The 22,876-nt window shown below is 37.7% G+C and overlaps 1 protein-coding gene across 1 annotated transcript in view; it reads right to left on the bottom strand.

Moving 5' to 3' along the window:
- Positions 1-7,484: 7,484 nt before the first annotated feature.
- Positions 7,485-22,876, bottom strand: part of znf385a (zinc finger protein 385A) — a 108,967-nt gene continuing 93,575 nt past the window's right edge. Inside the window, 5 exon segments of the mRNA XM_048179389.1 lie at positions 7,485-11,982; positions 12,100-12,192; positions 12,324-12,508; positions 16,423-16,620; positions 16,623-16,751. Coding sequence (XP_048035346.1) covers positions 11,755-11,982; positions 12,100-12,192; positions 12,324-12,508; positions 16,423-16,620; positions 16,623-16,751 — 833 coding nt within the window. The 3' untranslated portion in view covers positions 7,485-11,754.

The raw sequence follows: 22,876 nt of genomic DNA, 5'->3' as shown, positions 1-22,876 counted from the left end.
GGAGGCTTTGGGAAGAAAAGGACAACTGTTTGTGTCCATCTATAGCTTCTCTTGTGACAGGATGCGTATGGGGAGATTGTTATAATTATCAGTATGATGGGTTCACACCTGAACCTGCCAGCTTTTGTTTGGCTGGAGCATCCTGGGGAAGCTGATAGAGATTATAATGTCTTCTCTATTAGAGACATCTGGAAGCACACAAATGTGCGTGTACAAAATCACCTCTCTACATTTAGTTGATTAGTCCACTGTAAGTTCATGTACCAGCTTTAAATGATGTTTACAGAATTACATATACAGAACCAAGTCTTATGAAGATTTTTAATATTACTTTAAAAATATTAACAGTGATTCATTAAAAGCATTTATCTAGTTTTATTAGTTACTTCTAACTGTTTTCAACTAAAATGGAAAACTTTTTATGTGTTTTTGCCATTCATTTACACGACAACAGCGTTTTGGGGGCCTGAAAACGCAAACTTTTGAAAATTGGTTTCAAAGTACACATTTTTGAAAACGATACCATTATCGTCTCTGTGCAAACTAACACAAAAGCACAAAATTTGTAAAAACAGCATATGCATATTATGCGTATGCTATTATGAGCACTATTTTAATGATCTAAGTGCACTTAGGGCGTGTCCGAATCCACATTTGCTAGTTTAACAACGGGAAAAATGGTCCCACGCATGGTCTAAAATGGTTGTTCCTATTCTCTTAATGAGTAATGGGTGTGTTTTGGGCGTAACATGCAATAAACCAATCATGTTTCATCTCTCATTCCCTTTAAAAGCCAGCTGCACTTGCACCATGGTAGATTCGCTATTTACAGGGCGGAATTTGCAAGCGGAAAAACTGAATGCTTCTTTGGCGAGGAAACGAATCTGCTTGTGCAGGAGGTTAAAAGCGCAAGCAGACCATCTTCGGGACAGGCCGGATTCCACCAAAGCATTTTTATCTTTATGCACACACAATAATAATCTTTTACATTGTAATCCTTTTTTCCGGGGGATGAAAACCTTTGAACAGGATTTTGTTGAAATACATTTTGTTGAAATATATATTTTTTTCATATAGTACTGCCCTTCGGAAGCAACAGAAGATACTTGCTTGTTTCCGAAGGCAGGCATGTTTCCGAAGACAAATTAAGTACAATTTACCTTGGTCTTCAAATTCAAAAAGTTTTCACCCCCCAGGTCTTAATGCATCGTGTTTCCTTCTGGAGCATCAGTGAATGTTTGAACCTTTTGTAGTTGTGTTTGAGTCCCTAAAATGTTCTCAGTGTGAAAAGATGGATCTGAGATTCATTCAGTCACTGCTGAAAAGGGTTCAAATATGCAAAAGATGCTGGAAAACTGAAGAATTTCCAGGACCTGGAGGATTTTTCTGAAGAACAGAGCTGTTTAACTGCTCAGAACAAACAAGAGACTCATGAACAACCATCACAAAAAAAAAAAAAACAGTTGTAGATCATCCAGATAACCACATAGTATTAAGAATCAATGGTTCACATACTTATGAATGGGGTTATTTTAATAAATTCAGCTTTTTTTTTTTACATATAGTCTCATGGACTATATGTAAACATCTTTTATTATCTTACTCAGGACAGTACTAAAATCTCTCTTATTTTGTTAAAATTCACATTTTCACAAATTCTGCAAATGGTTCCCATACTTTCTCCTGCAACTGTATAGGCGTGTAGTGTTTCTTTACAGTGACATCGCCAACTACTGGCCTGGCATGAATAATACAGCGTTTTGAATCATTTTTGTGAATCCGTGTGAACGGGGATCGTTTTGACAACATTGTCATAGGTACGCGAAAAATGCAAAGGAAATTCTTTTCGATTTTTAGTAAATCTTTTATGTGTAAATGTACACTCTGAAAAATGCTGGGTTAAAAACAACCCAAGTTGGGTTGAGCAAACCCAGCGAATGGGTTGTTTTAACCCAGCAGTTGGGTTAAATGTTTCCCAAACCTGCTGGGTAGTTTTATTTAACTCAACTATTGTTTAAAAATTACTGTATTAATCGCTTAAAATGAACCCAATGTTGGAAATTAAACTTTAATAATATGTTTAATAAATGAACATTTATTAATTAGTTTAATTTAATTTATTAATAAGTAAATTGCTTATTAATAAATGTTCACCTTTTGATTTTATTATTATTACCTCTAGTAATTATGTGTCTGCTTTTTAATTTTGGGGTTCATTTTAAGCCAGCTATCTAGTAATTTTTAAACAATAGTTGGATAAAACTGCCCAGCACGTTGGGCAAACATTTAACCCAATTGCTGGGTTTGTCCATTTTCAACCCAAATTAGGTTGCTTTTAACCCAGCACTGGTGTGTGTACCTTCAATTTGCAATAAGTCCGTCCATTTTCACCAATTTGACATGAAAGGTAGGCATAATCAATGCTATCTCACGACCAATTCGTACGTATTTTACAAGGTGGCTAATTTGTATGAATTCATACAACCTCACTCGTACGAATTCGTACGATTTGTCTAAACCCCAGTGACGAGTAGGTTTAGGGGCGGGGTTTAGGGTAGGTCATTCATATGAATTCATACGAATTTGTCAACTCGTAAAATACATACGATTTAGCAAAAAACTTATGAAAACGTACACGTGAGGTCGTATGAATTCATAAGAATTAGCCACCTCGTAAAATACGTACGAATTGCTGTGAGATCGGGTTGGCATAATCGCATTGACGTGGAGGCGCTGCCTCCTCTCATGTGACTTTACATGTATTTCAAGAACACGATGAGCTTTAGGAAGGCAAAAGAGCTAGAGCTTTATTATTCACTGTTGAATAGTGTTACTTTACAGAAATTAGTAATTTATACATATTTTGAGTTATTTATTTTATAATGTCACTTCTGTGTTTTTTTTTTTCTTTCCTGAGGCACTCAAAATTTTACTCAGTTGAGTTTACATGAAGGGATGAAACACCATGAGCATCTAATTAATAAAGAGCCTACATTTGTGTTAATCATTTATATGTGACCCTCATGCAGTGGCCACTTGAGGCGGCGCAAGTCTGGGATATTAATTCGTTTAGATGATTAGAGTTGTTATATTATAATGAACCTTTTTGCTTTTCATTATATAACAAATTATTACACCCTCTCCAGTTATCAGGATTGTTCGCTTTCCTTTGAAGTCGGATTGAAAGATATACACACACGATCCAAATTGATGTCTGATGTAGTGTCCATAATCGTGACTGGGGAAAAAATGCTGTCAAATGTCCTTTCATACAGCCATCAGAACACCCCCATCCCCTCAGGGACATGAGTTATCTCAGTATTGTTGCTCTCTCTCTGAGATGAGTGTCACACAGAGAAGTTGAAAGCCTCAGAGAAGTGTTGCCTCCAGCATTCGCTCTACATGTGTGATGCCACTGCTGGGATGCGGATGGGGTTCATAAAGCCATGCTCTCTCACACAGAGGCAAGCAACAGGAGCATCATGGCAGAGGGAAGCACACCTCTATGGGAATGACGAGGGGTGCGGGTGAAGGGGGTGGAAAAATCTATATCTTAGTATTTAGGCGGTTAGAGAGCATAGTGAACTGCACAAATAATGCTTTTGTGCATAATGTAAAAATAACTGGTTTTTGTTTGAATATATTTTAAAATGTTGTTTAGTGGAGTAATTTCAGCAGCCATTGCAGTGTTCAGAAATCGTGCTGATTTGGTGCTCAGTGATTATCAATTTTGCATGCTCAATATTTAATAATTGTTATATTTATTTTTAACAATGTTGTAAACAGTTTACTGTTTAATATTGTTGTGGACACCATTTTTTAAGATTCTTTGATGAATAGAAAGCATTTATTTGAAATAGATTTTTTTTATAATGTTATAAATGTCTTTACTGACCAAATTAATGCATCCTTAAACGCATGAATTTTTTAATCTTACTTACCTCAAACTTTTGAATGGTAGTGTATCACAGTTTCCACAAAAATATTAAGCAGCACAACATTTTCAACATTAATTTAATAAGAAATGTTTCTTGGGAACTAAATCAGCATTATTAGATTTATTTCTGAAGAATCGTGTGACACTGAAGACTGGAATAATGGCTGTTGATTTTTTTTGCCAGCACAGGAATGAAATACATTTTAAAATATATTCAAATTGAAAACAGTTTTTATTATTATTATTTGAAACAGTTATTTTAAACACTATATTACAGTTTTAACAGTTTTTGATCAAATCCGTCCTTGGTGAACATTAGATTCGTGTATATATATATATATATATATACATAACAAATTATAATGAAATCCTCTCTTTGTGACATTATCATAAGGAAGAAATTTAATTCTCATTATTCTTTGGGAATAATCTTAAGGCATACAGAACTCGTCAAGTTCTGCTCTATCACTAGTGTGTTTTGTTGTCAGCATTAGTATATTTCAGGTGTCAAGTGTATAACAGTGCATTAACCTTTTCTTTTTGTCTTCTTTGCATGTCTTTCAGCTTTAATGATTTGCTATTGTTGGATGTATGTGTTATTTGCTGTGTAATTATCCCCACAGGTCTGTTAGGTAAGCGCTAAAATCCTTGGTAAAAGCACAGGCACATATTTCAGCTAATGGAGTCCTCCATTTGCAGAGTGTGACGCGTGAACCTTTCAAACTCTGACACTTTGTCCTTATGAGATGCGTGTCTGCCACAGCTCTCCTGCCAGTTCTTCCTTTCCCCATCCTCTCTACCCCAGTATGTGTACTTCAGCTGTGCTCCATCCTGCTCTCAAGTATTATGGAGAGGATTATAGCTCTTATTATGCTCAGTGCAGAACTACTCTTTCCTTAAAAACTTTAGGGAACAAAACTTAAAAGTGTGCATATTATGAAAAACATCCAAAAAGACCATTTATTGCAACTATATGCTGCAAAAAAGTTGTGCTTCTAAACCCTTGGATTGCTGATGTAAATTCATTAACACAGCATGACTGCAGAAATTTACATGCCAAAATCTGGAGAGAGCTCTCTGTTAGCAGTCCCATTAAATGGCAGTTATACTTAGTGTGTACAGCCCTGAAAAAAAAAAAAAAACCCAAAAAAACAAAACATGCCATTGGATTCTATATTAGAAGTCCTTGCAGTTTGTTGATATTGGAATGTGGATTGATAGACATTAATAAAAAACATTATCATTGCTGCAAACTTCACAGCAGATGACATTCATTATAGGTCTCTATTTTATATGGTCAGTGTCTCTTTCCCAATATATATATATATATTCTACACCCAGTATTATATAATATATCATATAGATTAGGAAATTGCACACATGGTGTGTGCAAACCTACTTTATATAATCATTTTGAATGATGTTTCTAATAAAAACAGTAACATGCAAGGTCAGAGATCAAAGTTCAAAATCTATAAAGGCAAAAGAGTTTTTTACCTTAAAGGGTTAGTTCACCAAAAAAATGAAAATAATATCATTTATTACTCACCCTCATGTCTTTCTACACCCGTAAGACATTCGTTCATCTTTGAAACACAAATTAAGATATTTTTGATTAAATCCGATGGTCAGTGAAGCCTGCATCGCCAGCAATGGTACTTCCTCTCTCGAGTAGGCTACTAAAAAGCTACTATGTAAATCAGTTCATGTGACTACAGTGGTTCTACCTTAATATTATAAAGCGACGAGAATATTTTTGTGCGCCAAAAAAACAAAATAACGACTTTTTAACAATATCTAGTGATGGGCGATTTCAAAACACTGCTTCGGAGCGTTATGAATCTTTTGAGTCGAATCAGTGATTCGGATCACGTATCAAACCGCCAAACCGCTGAAATCACGTGACTTTGGCGCTCCGAACCACTGATTCGATTCGTAAAGCTCCGAATCTTCAAGAAGCAGTGTTTTGAAATCGGCCATCACTAGATATTGTTAAAAGGTCTTTATTTTGTTTTTTTGGCGCACAAAAAATATTCTCGTCGCTTTATAATATTAAGGTTGAACCACTGTACTCACATGAACTGATTTAAATATGTATTTTTTAATACCTATATAGATCTTGAGAGAGGAAGTACCATTGCTGTTTATGCAGGCCTCACTGAGCCATCGGATTTAAGCAAGAATATCTTAATTTGTGTTTCGAAGATGAATGAAGGACTTACGGGTGTAGAACGACATGAGGGTGAGAAATAAATGACATTATTTTCATTTTTGGGTGAACTAACCCTTTAACATTCAGTCTGTCAGGCAACACCAACATGCTATGGACTGAAATGTGTTCACAAAGCTATGAGGAGAGGGGTAGCCTAAATATAAAGTTCAGACAGACACAGCCTCCATATTTTTTGTGACAATATATAAGCATACTAAAGAGTTGAACATAAACAATTTAAACGTGCAGTTTACAACCAAAACATGAACTCACAGAAGGTGCTAGTTTATATAAAGTATGTATTTATACGCTATTAACTCAATATTTGTTTGAATTCCTTACAGCAGCAGATACTGTATAAAATAATCAGAATCGCCAGTTCGTCTACTTTTGTGCGCCTGATGCATTGGGAGCATATCAGTCCTAGAGCGCCATCTTGTGACCCAAAATAAGAATTTACACAAAAGTGAGCTGGGAGGCAAAGCTGCTTAAATTTAGTAACTTCCTGCGCAATGTACTCTTGAAGGAACAAACAAAACGTGGGATTTACTTTACAGTTTCTGCACTGTAAAAATGTATTTAAACTGTAGGCTAACTGACTGTAAAAATGCTAGAGATTAAACCTGTTTATTTGTTAACGGTAAGTTATTGATTTAATCTTTCATTTGATGAATTTTTACAATAAAATACTGTTAAATGTAGAATTTATGGAAGTGAAAAAAACATGTTATCTTATAATTAACAGTGAAAAACCATAAACTGACATTCCCAAAATGTTCTATCAGTGTGAGACTTCACATTTGATATTTCATTTATATAATCGTGTTTCTCAATGTTATTAGTTATCTATGTTATAGGCTTTTGTTACAACTTAAGTTGTTTTAATTGATGTTTATTGCATTATTGTAGTGTTGTGTGTTTTGTATTTGTGTGTATGTCGTCTTGCACCTTCTATATATTGATATGTAAGTCAGCTTGTTGTGAAAAAGGCTACTTGTAAAGAAAATTTAATTCTTCATGTGGATTTCTCTTTCTCTTTACCACCTGTGTTATGGTGGTTGTTGGTACATGTTAAAGGTACAAAAGCTTTGTAGATTTTAGCCACAAAAGGGCTGTTGGATTTACAGGTTTAAACTGTACAGGTTGTTCTGTAAATATATTTACATTTTTTATTTTTACAGAATGATTTGCAACCACAGCCGCCATTTTTTTTTTCTATAAAAACAATCATTTATCCAGTGTCTTGATGTTTTAAATGTGAGAGGGACTTTTAACCTTAAACTATAATTAGAACATTTTATTAAAAAAAAAAAATGAAAAAATAAGCATGAGACATGAGTTTTAATATTCTTTATTGATTTATAGACATTGATTTTTTTCTCTTTTTTTCCCCTGTGGTAACTCAAAGTTTCTCTGATACCAAGTATTTCCATAATTTTCTGTGTTTGATTTAAATTACATCTATAATATTTTACTCACATATGCATCTATTGGTTGATTTCCTTATTGCAATAAACAAGAGTAGCCAGTATGAGTTGAATATTGCTACGTTCAATCACACATACTGTTTTCCCATCTGACAGTTTAATTCAAAAATAACTTTATTGGCAAGACGAGGTTTGACCGAAGCTTCTCCGTCCGCGTCTGCTCCTGGAGAGGCCTGGGGTGGAATAAGGCTAAGGCTAAAATAGATTTCACCAACTAACATTACACCTGCCCTGAAAGGTTGAATAAATCTACCAAAGACAATTCTGTACAGTGATGACATAGTTCTCACTACAGGATGAACATGGTCTTTACAGTGTTGACGGATGGGACTAAGCAAGTCTGTCTCAAGCCTGTGGAGTGTGTTAGCTGTGATGGCTTTATCACCTCACATGGTTTCAATGGGGCACTGGACACCTGGTTTCAAACTACAGCATGTGTCAGTGCACGTATTAGTGTTACCACAAAATGCTCATCTGAAATCAGCCGAATGCTCCGTCCACTGATTGTTTTAATAAGTTTGGGATAGAAACAGCTGATTGCAAATGTGCAGTTTAAAGGAATAGGTCACCCCAAAAATTTAAACACTGTCATTATTTACTCAACCTCATGCTGGTCCGAACCCACAGGCTGTTGTTTTTTTTCCCCATATTCTGATATTACAATAGGAGTAGGAATGTTGCTTTGAAACAACACCAGTGTCAGTGATCTGTACTGTAAAAAAGCAGTGCACTTGTTTTTCTGGCGCATATTCCACATAAAGTCTATGCTGTATATAATTGGTTAGGGGTTGGATTAAAATGCAAAATAACTTTCTGACAGTAGGTGGCGTTAATGTCAGAATGACAAATTTGCCAAAAAACGACATGTTTGCAGGTATAATTATTGTATTTATCATCACAAAAGACTATTTTTAGGACACATTATGGTGTTTTTTCTCTCTCTCTTTTTTTCCTTTTTGGTGCAAGTGTAACGGAGTAGGCTGATAAGAGCTGTGCATGTAAACCTCACTCCCCTGATCTCAAGAAGCGCTCTAGCAACTGACACTGGAGACTGCGGTCTTTAGCCTCCTTGTTAGAGTGCCCGACTCCCATGCGGGTGGACCCGGGTTCAAGTCCCGCTTAGAGCAAGCGGCTTGAACAGGAGGGGTTACGTTGGTGCCGTGACCCGGATGGGAATGACGTTTAGGGGGGTGAGTGTAACAGACGTAGGCCGGTAAGAGCTGTGCTTGTAAAGGCCAGACTAGTGGCGACGAAAGTAGACTGCGGGGTTTGCTCACGTCGGCAGCGTCTGTGTCCAAAGTTGCCGTGCCACACCAAAACCGATGCTCAACAGCCGACGGCCAAGCAGCACGTCAGTTCTGCGCCTGCGTGAGATGAAATGCCTTTCCGAAACAGCAGGCGGCAGTAGCTGAACAGCCAATCAGAATGATCAGATGGCCCGACGGACCGACGAGGACCAACTTCAGCCGACGGTGCGGAACACACTGAGAAAACTTAGTCGGCCGACCAAGGAAAACTGCCTGACGGCCGACCGTTGGCTTGGTGTGTTCCTGCCTTAAACCTCACTCCCCTGATCTCAAGAGACTGTGGTCTTTAGCCTCCTTGTTAGAGCGCCTGACTTCCATGCCGGCGGACCCGGGTTCAAGTCCCACTTAGAGTGGGCGGTTTGAACAGGAGGGGTTACACTTGACACCGCTTGGTCACTATAAATTGTTGTTGTACTGTGATTCTTCATAAACATCTCCTGTTTTCCACTGAAAAAAAAGTAATACAACAGCATATGGGTTTGAAATTACATAAAGGGTGAGTAAATGACAACAGAAGATTAATCTTTTAGTGAACAATCCCTTAAAAGCAGATTCTGCTCATCGCAAGTTTTCTAGAACCGGATTCTATCCGTACGCACATGACACTACACGATACACACCGATATGAAACTACACCATACTAGTGCCTCGGTAACTAATGAGAAACAGAGGTAAAGTTTCATCAAAGCACAATGGTGGATGCTAACCACAGTTAGCATGAAGTAATGGCATTATCATGACGCTTTCCACACAATGCAAACAATGCCACGAAGAAACAAAAAGGTAAACTAAGCTACATACGCAAAGGCTATGGCTGACTACACATTGTTTGTGTTCAGATATACCCTGTCCCCCCACTCAGAGATGAGAAAAGACCCTTTAATATGAAGGGCCCGTCCCTGTGGGTGCCCCTTTCTTACTTTTTAAACTCCCAGCTTTTGTACTGGAAAGGCTAATTTCTCTCTGTGGAAGAACATGGAGGCCTATTAGCAGCCGTACAGAACCATTTATAAATGATCTTCTACAACAAATGACATAATTCAATTGCTTATTGCATTGCAATATCCAAACAACAGTAAGACATTGTCACACTTTGCTTATCCAAACAACAGTAAGACATTGTCACACTTGAATTATCAATAGAAGACTGCCGCAAAGTTCCACTAACACGACAGGCTCAAGTTTGATGTTTATCTGTATTATTTGTACTTCACTTCCTCCAAATATGCTTTCTACAACGGGTAAGCCACATCTCGATCCCATCCGAGTGCAGGTTTTCAATCTTCCATAGAAAAATATTCTTGTTTTTTTCTTTTGTTCAGTGACTTTTTTTTTTTTTTTGTCAGAATTTCCACAACAATATTTGTTCAACGTAACAGTGTACTATGAAAACGAACCAAAAAAAACAACATCAAAACAATTAATTGATCATATTAAAAACCAAAAAAAAAATAATAATATGCATTGCATGGCTTTAGATTCAAGACAGGAAGTTCATACCAAAAAAAGGAGAGATTGCACAGTCGTGTCCTTAGTGACCTCCTCTGCGTCTTCACTCTGTTCATTTTTCTAGACTCTTGGGGTTCGGCTGGAGTGGCTGACCTGCGGTGTCAGTCCTTGCCGGGATGCAGGCTGACTCGTGAGACTGAACGCAGAAGTCAGACAGAAGGGGGGGGCATATTGCTAGGGGGTTGCATAATGTCCACCGAACAAACAGAGACAAAATGAACAGAGCAGCCTGTATGTACTGTTAGTCCAAGTGTGTGCTTAGGTTTGTTGCCTTTCTCTGAGAATCAAAGTACCCGTCCATCTTATTTCAGCATCTACCAGCAGTTACATCATTCTCTACGCACATATTTCACTTCTGAATATTTTCTAAAGTTGGATGTTCTGAACTAAACTACGCTACGCAATAGAATAAATAGACATCTACTGATTTTCTAAGATCTAAGACAGAGGTCTGGGGTTTTTCAGTCAACCGCTCTTGGCGCTAACGGATGTAAAAGCGACACAAAAGAGATCTCGAGTATCTCTTCTGCATCTCTCTGTTTCCCGAGAGAGATGCGACTGTATGAAGTCGGGCTTTTCGACGACGCTAAGCTTCTTACGCTCATTTCGAACCAGTATTCGGAAAGAGTCGGGCATCCTTAGACCTTCCCCACAAGACTCCCCTGCTGTGAGTCTTGACATGGTGGAACTGTGACTGAGATTGTGGCGTTATCCTCTTGCAAAGATGCCAAAGCCAGACAGGACAATTTGAATACAGCAAATACTACAAGAAGCGTACTGATGTAACATGGTTTCTGTAGGTTTCTCAAGGTGCATAGGATTGAGGGTGCATTTATTCAGAACAACAGAAACATTTAACTGTAGTCTTTGTGTGTTGATTTGTGTGTTTTGGGGTCTCTAGAAAGTTGCCTAACTCATTCCAGCATGTCTGGCTACGATGTGACTTCTGCTACCTCACAGTATGAGTATAAATAGAGGGAAGGAACAAGGATGTCAGATACATACAATATTGCTCTATTCCAACAATCCCTGCATTTGTCCATTCATCCATCAACAAATAAATCACTCAAACCAAACGAACAGAGATGGAGGAGGCAGTTAAGGGTTATGGAAAGAGAGTTGGAACGCCAGTTGCACCCTCCTTCGTGATTGATCCCACTTTGCGCCCCCTTCTGCTTGGTTTGATGATTGACGTTATTGTTGATGAGCCGATTCTAGTCATTATTTTTTCTTCTTCACAGTGTGCTTTTGGAGGTGAGGCTCCGGACTGGCTGTGATTGGCTAAGGGGGGTGTGGGCGGAGTCAGTACGGTGAGAACAGGATCGGACCGTGTGAGGTGCGAATGGGCCCCGGAGCTGGTCTCAAGATGGCGTGACTGAGGGGCGGACCCTGCAGGAGGTGATGATGTGGATGGGGGGCGGGGCCTGCTGCGCGGAGAGCCAGCGGATTGGAGGAGGCGGCCGCTGCCATTGCTGCAGCAACGGCCAGAGGACTCGGCAGGAGGCCGGCGCCTAATGCTTTGGTGAGATCCTATATATAAGACAACAATGTCATGACTCAGCGATTTCATACTGTAACTTGACATCCAGTTATCGAATATTACTTGTTAGCACATTGTAACTAGTATCAGGATTGGTTACCACTTACCGCAAGGTCAGCTCCCCTGTGCTTCTTGTGTCGGCTCAGGAGGGGGTTTGGCTTTCCTGCCACTCCGTCCCGGTGCCGTCGACTGGATATGTGCTGCAAACAAACCAAACATACAAACGGTCCGAAGATGAAAATTTTATTTCGTAAAAGCAAAATGGCGAGCATATAAAAGCACACAGACTAATGTCATTTCATGAAATATGAACACCATAACCCTCGCTCACCTGTTTGAGCTGCAGTTCTGAGTTGACCCGCACATTGCAGATCTCACAGTGGAAGGTGCGTTCCTGAGTATTGGGGTCTGAGGCCCCGCCTCCCTGCTCCCCGCTGGGCTTCGGGCCCAAACGAGGGTATGCCTTAATGGGGCCCAGTCCGCTGCGGGCTTCCAGAATGGTTTTGTGTTTAGTGCCTGAGGAGCACAGAGAAATACAAAGGTTGTAATTCTATATAAAACACATGTGCATACTGTATAAATGCATTCAGCATTACTCCAGTCTTCAGTGTCACATGATTCTTCAGAAACCATTTGGTAACACTTTACTTGAAGGGGTGTGCATAAGACTGACATGACACCTTCATAATCTTGACATGACATGTGTCATGAATATGACGGAGGTTTTATGAATGTTTATGACAACTGTCATTAAGTGTCATTCGCTCAGTTATGTCATTTTTAATGCAAAGATGACATTGTTTGAGATGTCTTTGTTACGACAACTTGACATAAACCAATACATCATAACCTGTCAGTGTCTTTGTCATGACAACTTGACATTAGCAAAACATCATAACCTGTCATAAACATGACAGAGCAGATTAATTATCAAACTTAAAAAACTACTTAGCTTTATGGGTTAACATTACATTACATTATTTTGGTAACACTTCAGTACAGGGAACACATATATAAATGATTAACTATGACTTTTCCCTCAATAAACTCTTAATTTACTGCTTATTATAGTTAATTGTTAGGTTTAGGTATTGGGTAGGATTAAGAATGTAGAATAAGATCATGCAGAATAAGGTATAAGTACTAATAAATAGCCAATATTTTAGCCATATGAATGCTAATAGTAATAAGCAACTAGTTAAAAGACCCTAAAATAAAGTGTTACCATTATTTTATAACAGTGTCATCTTTTTTAAGAAATTTGAAATTGTCTATTATCTGACATTCTGTTGGTGGAAACTTAAAAAAACAAAAAACAAAAAAAACATGAAATGAAAAATAGTCGTGACGCTGTTATAAAATTATTTGTCAGAGTATTGTCACTTAATGACATTTTAATGACAAGTTCAATTTGTACCACTGTACTTGAGCTCAAGATACATATTCATGACACTATTATAATGGCCTCATGACAGCCAATGTCAAAACCAACCACATGACAGTTTAATGTAATGTTAACCCATAAAGCTAAATAATGTCAAGTTGTCATGACAAAGACACTGACAGGTTATGATGTATTGGTTTATGTCAAGTTGTCATAACTCGGACATCTCAAACAATGTCATCTTTGCATTAAAAATGACATAACTGAGCGAATGACACTTAATGACAGTTGTCATAAACATTCATAAAACCTCCTTCATATTCATGACACGTGTCATGTCATGATTATGAAGGTGTCATGTCAGTCTTATGCACACCCCTTCAAGTAAAGTGTTACCAATCATTCTAATATGCTGATTCGCTGCTCAAGAAACATTTCTTATTATCATCAATGTTGAAATCAGTTGTGCTGCTTAATATTTTTGAGTAAATCATGATACATTTTTTCAATATTCTTTAAAATAATTTTACTGACCCCAAACTTTTGAACAGTTGTGTACACACACACACACAAAATAATAATGATAAAATAATTTAAATGCAATAATAACAAAGCAGAATATTATGATATAATAAAAGGTAAGTAAATAGATGAAATGTATTTATCTATAAATATAATATGAACTGCAGGCAGCAGTGTAATATCCAGTTGTGACCACTAGAGGGCTTCCTGAATCTTCCACTTTGAATTATCCTTAAATGCAGCTGCTCATGCCAGGGATGATTCTTATTCCTGTCCACATGTCTAAAAGGCAGTCATACCATTCTTTTATTGGAATGTTGTGCATTTGTGAATCACATCCTTTCTGAATTTCATTCAGGTTACATTACTGTACAGGGCTGTTCGTGTTCATAAATCAAGATAAACTGCCTGACTTTCAATTTCAAAACTTTGTTGCAAAACTGAATTCTTCAAGTCTTCGAGATTTGTTCATTTTGGCTGTCCTTATTACAACGAAGCTCATCAATTTTCCATTTCCTGTGTTTGGAGCCATACAACACATGGTTCTCCTTAAATGTTTCACCGTCATGTTCCTGGCCTCACAATGTCAATGAAAACACAGTTAAGCTATATGGACTAAAAAAAAAAAAAAAAAAAACCACGTGATGTCCACATGCTTGGTTCCTAAGAACTAATGTCTTTGTTTTGTTCTTAACCAAGAAAACATTGGGAATGTCGACACATTCTCTTGCCAAATCAAAAGCAGACTTCATTTTCTCCCTTTGACCAAAAGTTCACCTTAACTTTGGGTTTGAGCAAAGCAAGAAACTAGCACAAATGACCTTTGTGCTAAAAATGTACTCTTGCAATATTTACACCAGACAATAAGCGTTGTGTAACGGTCATTTGTAAATGCCATCTGAGAAATAAAAAGATAAAACAAGAATTGACATGTCTGTCTGGACACAGAGCTGCAGAAATAAAGTACGCTAAAACTCTCCTTTCCTCTCCTGACTTATATCTGTGGCTGTCTGCACAACATATGATTTGATTTTTGGCCATGGTTTGGAGTTTAATTTAGGGAATGGACTGTATTGATTCCAGATAGATTTCCTTAACCCAGGCCATGATTATAAATTTGCCTTTCCATCAGCAACAACGCCCCGATATCACTCATAACTTGTAATGTTTACTTTAAAACATGGTCGTGTTCCAAGAGGAACAACTTCCATGTGGCTTTCAAGCATCAAAGTGTGAATGTTTAATTTTCAGACCGCATAAACAATTGTCAAATACTTTATGTAAAGGCATTCATTTTTTTTGGCCTGGGGGAAAAACAGACCATTTAATCAACAATCTCAACATGAGAAATTCTCAATCAGACGGTATAAACACTGAAACTATGACTGCAGTTTTTCCTCATAAATAAAAGAGGAGATCAATAATAAATAGAGTTGTGTGTGCCACTGCAGCAAAGTCTCCTCAACATCCACCTTCGTCTCTTCAAACAGGGTTGTTTGTGTTGACACAAACTGAATAATAGAGCAGAAAGAGATCTGCTCAGGCATTCGATATACCACGAGAAATCAAACACTCCCCTAAATACTACAAGCTGCACTGCAATTCAAAAACTCATCTACTTCATTCGTTTTCATGCAAACCTTTGGGCCAAACCAAGAGGACAAGTGGCGCTGTAAAGTTGTGTATAAATCATGAGCAAGTGAAAGCTTCTAAAGATGCCTGTTTTAGAAGTTTAAAGCGGTTTTTCTGTGATGGACATAATTGCTAGTGTTCCTCTGTGAGCTGCCTTGAGCTACGCAAAGCATATTTCTGCTGCACACAGAACAAGATAAATCTTGCAAACTATTTTTAAAATAATTATGTCTTCTGAAGTAATTTGTGCTAGTATTGAGAAAGACAACCAGAAGGTCCAAATTTAACATTTGCCAAGTGCAAAAGTGCAAGTAAAAACTAAATAAGGAATGTACAAATCCCGTTAAGTACGTTATTTCCCAGTTTGTCAGCAAATTGATTAGGAATTGCAACATAATACATGGTTGTAATCCAACTGAAAGATTGGATTGGAGATTCTGTGCATCTTCTACAAACAGGATTGTATCTTGGATACATATTTTATGGAAACAGAAGAAAAATGGAAAATATTTATGGCTTGTAAATGTTAATTTTGGCCCATAAAAGCAACATTAACCAAGCAGAGAAACACTATAGTACACCTTTGCATTTGCTTTTTCTGTTTTTCTGTCATTAAAAGTGATTGCAGCATCATATTATTGCTGCATATGATACTGTGGACTCTCAAAATGGCTTGTGAGTTTTACAATTATAACAGTACGAAGTCACAGGTATACAGACTGGTGAATACCTTGAACCAGGAAATACACAGGGCGCAATTGTGATTATGTACAATCTATCAACCTCTAAGCACCCATTGGAGACACTTTATTCCAATGAATAATGTTTTGTGTTTTCAGTCAGCAGGGTAAGTTATTGAGTTTAGATGAGCTGTTGCTAAATGAATGTTCACCTTTATTGTGGGCCTCCAACTGGGAGAGCGAATTGACGGCCACTTTGCACAGTGAGCAGTAAAGCAGCTTCTTGGCTTTATCCTCTTCGGTCTCAGGGTTGCTGGGAGTGACTGATGGCGCCCCTGGGGCTCCGGTGCCAGCCTGCTCAGGGTTAGAAGAGCCACAGCCGGGTGATGAGGAGGTGGCTGGGGTGGTTGAGGGGTAGTGGGGGTGGGCAGAAGAGGGCATGCAGAAGGACCGGGGGATTCTGGGGTAGGGGGAGCAGAAATGGCCAAGGGCCCCGGGGCCACCGCGGGTCCGTTTAACTGTGGCGCTGGTCGCATCTCATCTGCAAAGCAAAGCAAACAACAAAATGACATTTAAATGGAGTATTTATGGAAGTTAATGGGCTCTGCTGTTTCGTCTTTGAAAATAACAAAGCTGCTATGCAAGAATTCACTTCATGCCACAGAAATGTGTTTTTTCCTGTAAACCTCAAACCAGGCGTACTTCAAATACCTCGCCTTAAAGTGTCCAACCCCAGCTTTTATAGACCACATAAAAACAAGTTTGCAAAAAATTTACTTCATAAAATGAAATTATTTACACATGTTTGTATTTTTTATGAGGCACACATATTGTTTCGTTTAATTTCTGAAGTAAAATGATGCTGAGAAATATGTAACCATACCGTTTAGAGCATTCAGGATATGAAATAGCAGTCTTTCCTTATATGTTCTGTTGACATGGAAACTAAAGTTCCATTCATACCAAGAACGATAACTATAAATATATAACTACAACAGTAACTATATTTGCGTCCACACCAGCGAATGATAACGGTTTGTTTATTGTAAGCTCACATGCTGCAGTTGCAGTGTTTTTTGTGTTCTTGTTGCATTTACAAGGGTTTAACCAGCAGATGTCCTCAGCATGCTATATTTCGAGTGAATAGCTTGTGTAATCAATCTAATCTAACAGTGAAATTAGATGACCAAGTCAGTATAATGAAAAAAAACACATCGCCTAGTATTTTTCAAGGAAGCAAGACAATGTTGTCGAAACTAGCGCTGGATGCTTGAGGTAATTTTGTTTTACACTGTTTGCTAGCCTGGCATATATCGTTAATACTTCTCACCATTTATTACGAGGATATGACCGATTGTTTTCCATATCCATTTTCTTTAAATTATCCTTGAAAAGTTTTTACTTGTCAAACAGTGGTGGCTTTTACTGGAGCTCAGCGATTAACTTCTCCGCAACGTCATCTGCCATTTTAAATGCGCAAGACCGTAATTATAATGGATTCTGATTGGCTGTCAGTGCTTTATCGTTCAACAGCTGGAAAAAAAATTGTTCTGAAAGTGATCCCAATTATATCGTTTCTCTATATCATTATCGTTATAGCTGTGGTGTGAACAGTGCTATTCTTTTATATTTAGAACAATTTTTAGAACTTTATCGTTATCTTTACAGTTATCGTACTTGGTGTGAACAGACCTTAAGAAGAGCAAGCAAAACTCATAATAACTGCCTCAGATAAGAATATAATGTATGGAAGTTCTACAGCATTCATTTAAAATAGAAATCTTCTCTAACATTATAAATGTAATTTACTGTCACTTTTGATCAATTGCTGAATAAACATTTTTAAATAAAAAAACAACTGATAATGCACTTAAACAATACATTTTATCAGTCCACGTGACACTGAAAATCAAATTCATGACATCAAAAACATGTGCAATAGCTTTGTCATTCACCCTACATTGAGTAAAAAAACTAAAAAAAAAAAAAAACTGGGAGCGGGGCGTTACACAGTTATCTTACCCCATTATATGAGATAACTAAATGGTAAACATAAAGCCCACAGATTATGGCTTTAGAAAGTATCTCTTGGGGGCAAAAAGTAAGCAGTGACTTCACTACTCAAGATGATCTGTTTATGTCATTTTACAAACATTTGACCACAATGTCTTACATAAACTCTTAGTCATTCCAACTCAGTGTCTCTCTCCTTAAGAAACACACTGTTTCAAGTTTTATTCACCATGACATTTGAAGTTCAACAGCCTCTGCTGTGGTGGCAAATCCTGAATGGCAGGTGGATAAGAGCTGGTTAGAGGCAACCAGATCCCTCGTTTAACAGGAAACAGTTCTCTCTCTCTCTCTCTCTCTCTCTCTCTCTCTACATTGGAAGTTTCCAGGCAGATTTCTCTTTGCTTTCTCTGTTTGCAGAGCAGATGAGAGTCTGTGCTATATTTCTTTTGGACTTGAGCTCCTGTCAGAGCCTTATAAAGATCATCTGGATCAAAGCACGGGTTGATGACATACTGCTCTCTTGAAAGATGCAGGATGTTACAGCAAACCCCATGACCCTTAAAAAAACACCAAATATAGATCAACGCTTCGTGCAATAGCTATTACAGCATAATAATGGATGGACCGAACCATGTGGCTTGTGCTTGATGCAGGTGTGGTTCTGAATATCCTGATTTTTTATTTCTGAGCTAATATTCCCAGTGCTCCTTTTCCAAAACACACCCCATTCCCTTACAGGCCCCCACCCTCTAACAATCCCACACGCTCACACACTATGCGTGTGTAGTGAAAAATGTGGGTTTGGCCGTGCACATGTGGTTTGTGTTAGCAGATCGTGGTTCAGGGGGTGGAGGAGAGTGTGTAATGGGGGATTTCAGAATCCTCCATCCTCTGGACGGTTGCCATCCACCACCATCACCGACATGCCCTCCATGTTCGCTGCAATGTGCGTCTGTCTGCCCTCCATTTATTCTTGCTCTGCATATTTGAAAGTGTGGTTACACAACATGCACTCTCAGAGGACTCATATATAATGCTTAAATTAACACTCGCCTTCCTTCAACTGCTGAAGGAGTCAGCCGCTGTAAACACAAGCTAGTAATGATGTAAATATTTTCATGAAAGTTCAGAGGTCCAACAGAACCCAAAAAAATATTGTTTAATATTTCTTTAAACATGTAACTGTTGCAAATCAACAGTGGGCATGGAATTATGGGCGTCACTTTGTATTACAAAGAGCCGGGGATAGTGCTGGTTGGGATGTCTCAATGTTTTATTTTTACTGTTTTGATTAATGTTATACACTACCACTCAAAAGCTTATAGGGTCAGTAAGATTTTTAATTTTTCTTTTAAAAAGTCATTTATGCTCACCAAGGCTGCATTTATTTGATCAAAAATTACAGTAAAAACAGTTAAATATTATTAACATTTTGATACATTTTAAAATGTAAATGTTTTTTTTCATGTGAAGCTGAACTTTTAGCAGTGTCAAATGTCCTTCAAAAATCTTGCTGATTTGGTGCTCAAGAAACATTTTTTTATTATCAATCTTGAAAACAGTTGTGGGGCTTAAAGGGTTAGTTCACCCAAAAATGAAAAATTCTGTCATTAATTACTCACCCTCATGCCGTTCCACACCCGTAAGACTTTTGTTAATCTTCGGAACGCGAATTAAGATATTTTTGTTGAAATCCGATGGCTCCGTGAGGCCTGCATAGCCAGCAATGACACTTCCTCTCTTAAGATCCATAAAGGTACTAAAAACATGTTTAAATCAGTTCATGTGAGTACAGTGGTTCAATATTAATATTATAAAGTGACGAGAATATTTTTGGTGCGCCAAAAAAAAAAAAAAAAAACAACTTCATGAAGTTCTTCATGAAGCTTCGGAGCGTTATGAATCTGCTGTTCGGAGCGCCAAAGTCACGTAATTTCAGCAGTTTGGCGGTTTGACACGCGATCCGAATCATGATTCAATACACTGATTCATTTGTGCTCCGAAGCTTCATGAAGCAGTGTTTTGAAATCGGCCATCACTAAATAAGTCGTTATTTTGTTTTTTTGGCGCACCAAAAATATTCTCGTCGCTTTATAATATTAATATTGAACCACTGTACTCACATGAACCGATTTAAATATGTTTTTAGTACATTAACGGATCTTGAGAGAGGAAATGTCATTGCTGGCTATGGAGGCCTCACGGAGCCATCGGATTTCAACAAAAATTTGTGTTCCAAAGATGAACGAAGGTCTTACAGGTGTGGAACAGCACATGAGGGTGAGTAATAAATGACATTATTTTCATTTTTGGGTGAACTAACCCTTTAATATTTTTGTGGAAACTGATATGTTTTTCAGGTTTCTTTGATGAATAGAAAATAAGAGCATTTATTTGAAATAGAAATCTTTTATAACATTATAAACGTATTTACTGTCACTTTTGACAAATTTAATGCATCCTTGCTGAATAAAAGTATTGATTTCTTTAAAAAAGTCTTACCGAACTCAAACTTTTGAACCATATTTATGCCAAACGAACAAACACTCTACTACAGATTTTATCTCCAAATCATACAGTATATAATATATATGTAAAAAAAAATCATTTAGGGAAGAATTAAACATTCAAATAAATGAACGTTAATGATAATGAATCAAGATATCTACAACCTTACATCTGCCATACATTATTTTTGGTTTAACAGTTTAGCTTTGAATATGTGCTGTTCGGTGTTCTAATCCACCCTACAGATATACATTTTTGTAATACAAAATACACATGAAAATTTACCAGCAGGAAAACATTTTTGTTTTCTGATTTTACCGTAACTGATAGCAAGGTACAATGGGAGGCGGAGAGCATGCCAGGGCTGTTTCTGCTGTCACTAAAAAACAAACACTTAATAAAACATAACAAATAATAATAAATTCTATTGGACTGCAACTTAATAACAACACACAACAGCATGAAAACACCTGCAGGACAATTGGAAAAAGCTTTGTCTATTAGTCACATCACGCTCCGAGTTATTCCAGTTATTGGTTAGGACAAAATTGGCTTTGACAGAAAGTGTAAATGATGCCTGTGCATTTAGGAGAATTATGATAGCTTAGTTACAGACTCCACATACAGAACCTGAACCCTCAAGAACAATCTCTCAGTTTCCAGACAGTAAACTAAACCTGCTATTAATGCTGCTCCGGTTTCACAGCCGCTGACAGAGCAATAACGGAGAAGATGTTGTGTGACGTGGTGAAGGAGGGGTCTGGTTGTGACCCGTGCATGTGGATCAGATGTTCGAGGGGTCAAGTAGAAGAGAGGCTGGCCTTTACCCCATTCCTACCCTGCCCATCATTAATGATTAATGAGCCCTGAAACAAGACGCCTGAATGAGCTTTGGGACTTATTAATTATGGAGTTGGGTGCATTCATTTGCCTCGCTCAGATCGCTGATTCCCAGATGCATCTTAAAGCAGGCCTGTTTACCAAACGATCCTCATCGTTTTTATCGAATCTGCATGTAAGAGTGGAGATTCTGCCACTGTACCTTAATTGAACCATGCTTTTGGAGATGGAGAAAGATCAAGCTGGATATTTAATGGCACTTCAAGCTTATGCTGTGAAATATGGAGGCCCAGACGAGTGTCGTGCAGCCTTCTGTCTCTATACAATCTCCAGATGTGTAGACGACTGCTGGAGATGTATGGCTTCATTAAACAGAGTGACTGTGCAGAAGTGGATCTTGGGGACAAACAGAGTGCTAGGACAGTTCAATGCCAAACTTCCTGCACATCCTGCCAAATCTCCATGCTATTATAAGCCCTGTTAGCTGCGTTCAAGCCTTACAGCCAATCTTTACTAGAATAAAAGTGTCCCTACAACAGGAAATGTAAAAAGTTAAATATAAAGTATAAGCAAACATCGTAATTAGACAAACCACAGCTGAAAATTCTTGTAAAAGAGCTAAGAATGTATCTAAGCACAAACTACAGTGTCGCTTGAAAGTTTGTGAACCCCTTGCAGAATCTGTGAAAAATGTTAACAAAATAAGAGAGATCATACAGAATGCATGTTATTTTTTATTTAGTACTGTCCTGATTAAGATATTTTACATAAAAGATGTTTACATATAATTCACAAGACAAAAAATAGCTGAATTTATTATTAAAATGACCCCGTTCAAAAGTTTGTGAACCATTGATTCTCAATACTGTGTGTGGTTGGTTACCTGATGATCTGACTGTTTTTATGTTTTGGATTGGTTGTTCATGATTTCCCTGTTTGTCCTGAGGAGTTAAACTGAGCTCTGTTCTTCAGAAAAATCCTCCAGGTCCTGCAGATTCTTTGATTTTCCAGCATCTTCTGCATACATTTGTACCCTTTCCAGCAGTGACTGTATGAATTTGAGATTCATCTTTTCACACTGAGGATGACTGAGGGACTCAAACACAACTATTAAAAAAAGGTTCAAACATTCACTGATGCTCCAGAAGGAAACACGATTTATTAAGAGCCGGGGGGATGAAAACTTTTGAACAGGATGAAGAAGTCCAAATTTTTCTTATTTTGTTTAAATATCATTTTTTTTCATTTAGTACTGCCCTTTGGAAGCAACAGAAGATACTTTCATGTTTCCCAGAAGACAAATTA

The sequence above is a fragment of the Megalobrama amblycephala genome, linkage group LG24 (genome assembly GCF_018812025.1).
Source record: "Megalobrama amblycephala isolate DHTTF-2021 linkage group LG24, ASM1881202v1, whole genome shotgun sequence".
In the NCBI taxonomy this organism is placed as follows: Eukaryota; Metazoa; Chordata; class Actinopteri; order Cypriniformes; family Xenocyprididae; genus Megalobrama; species Megalobrama amblycephala.
This window is presented reverse-complemented; position numbering and strand designations above follow the sequence as displayed.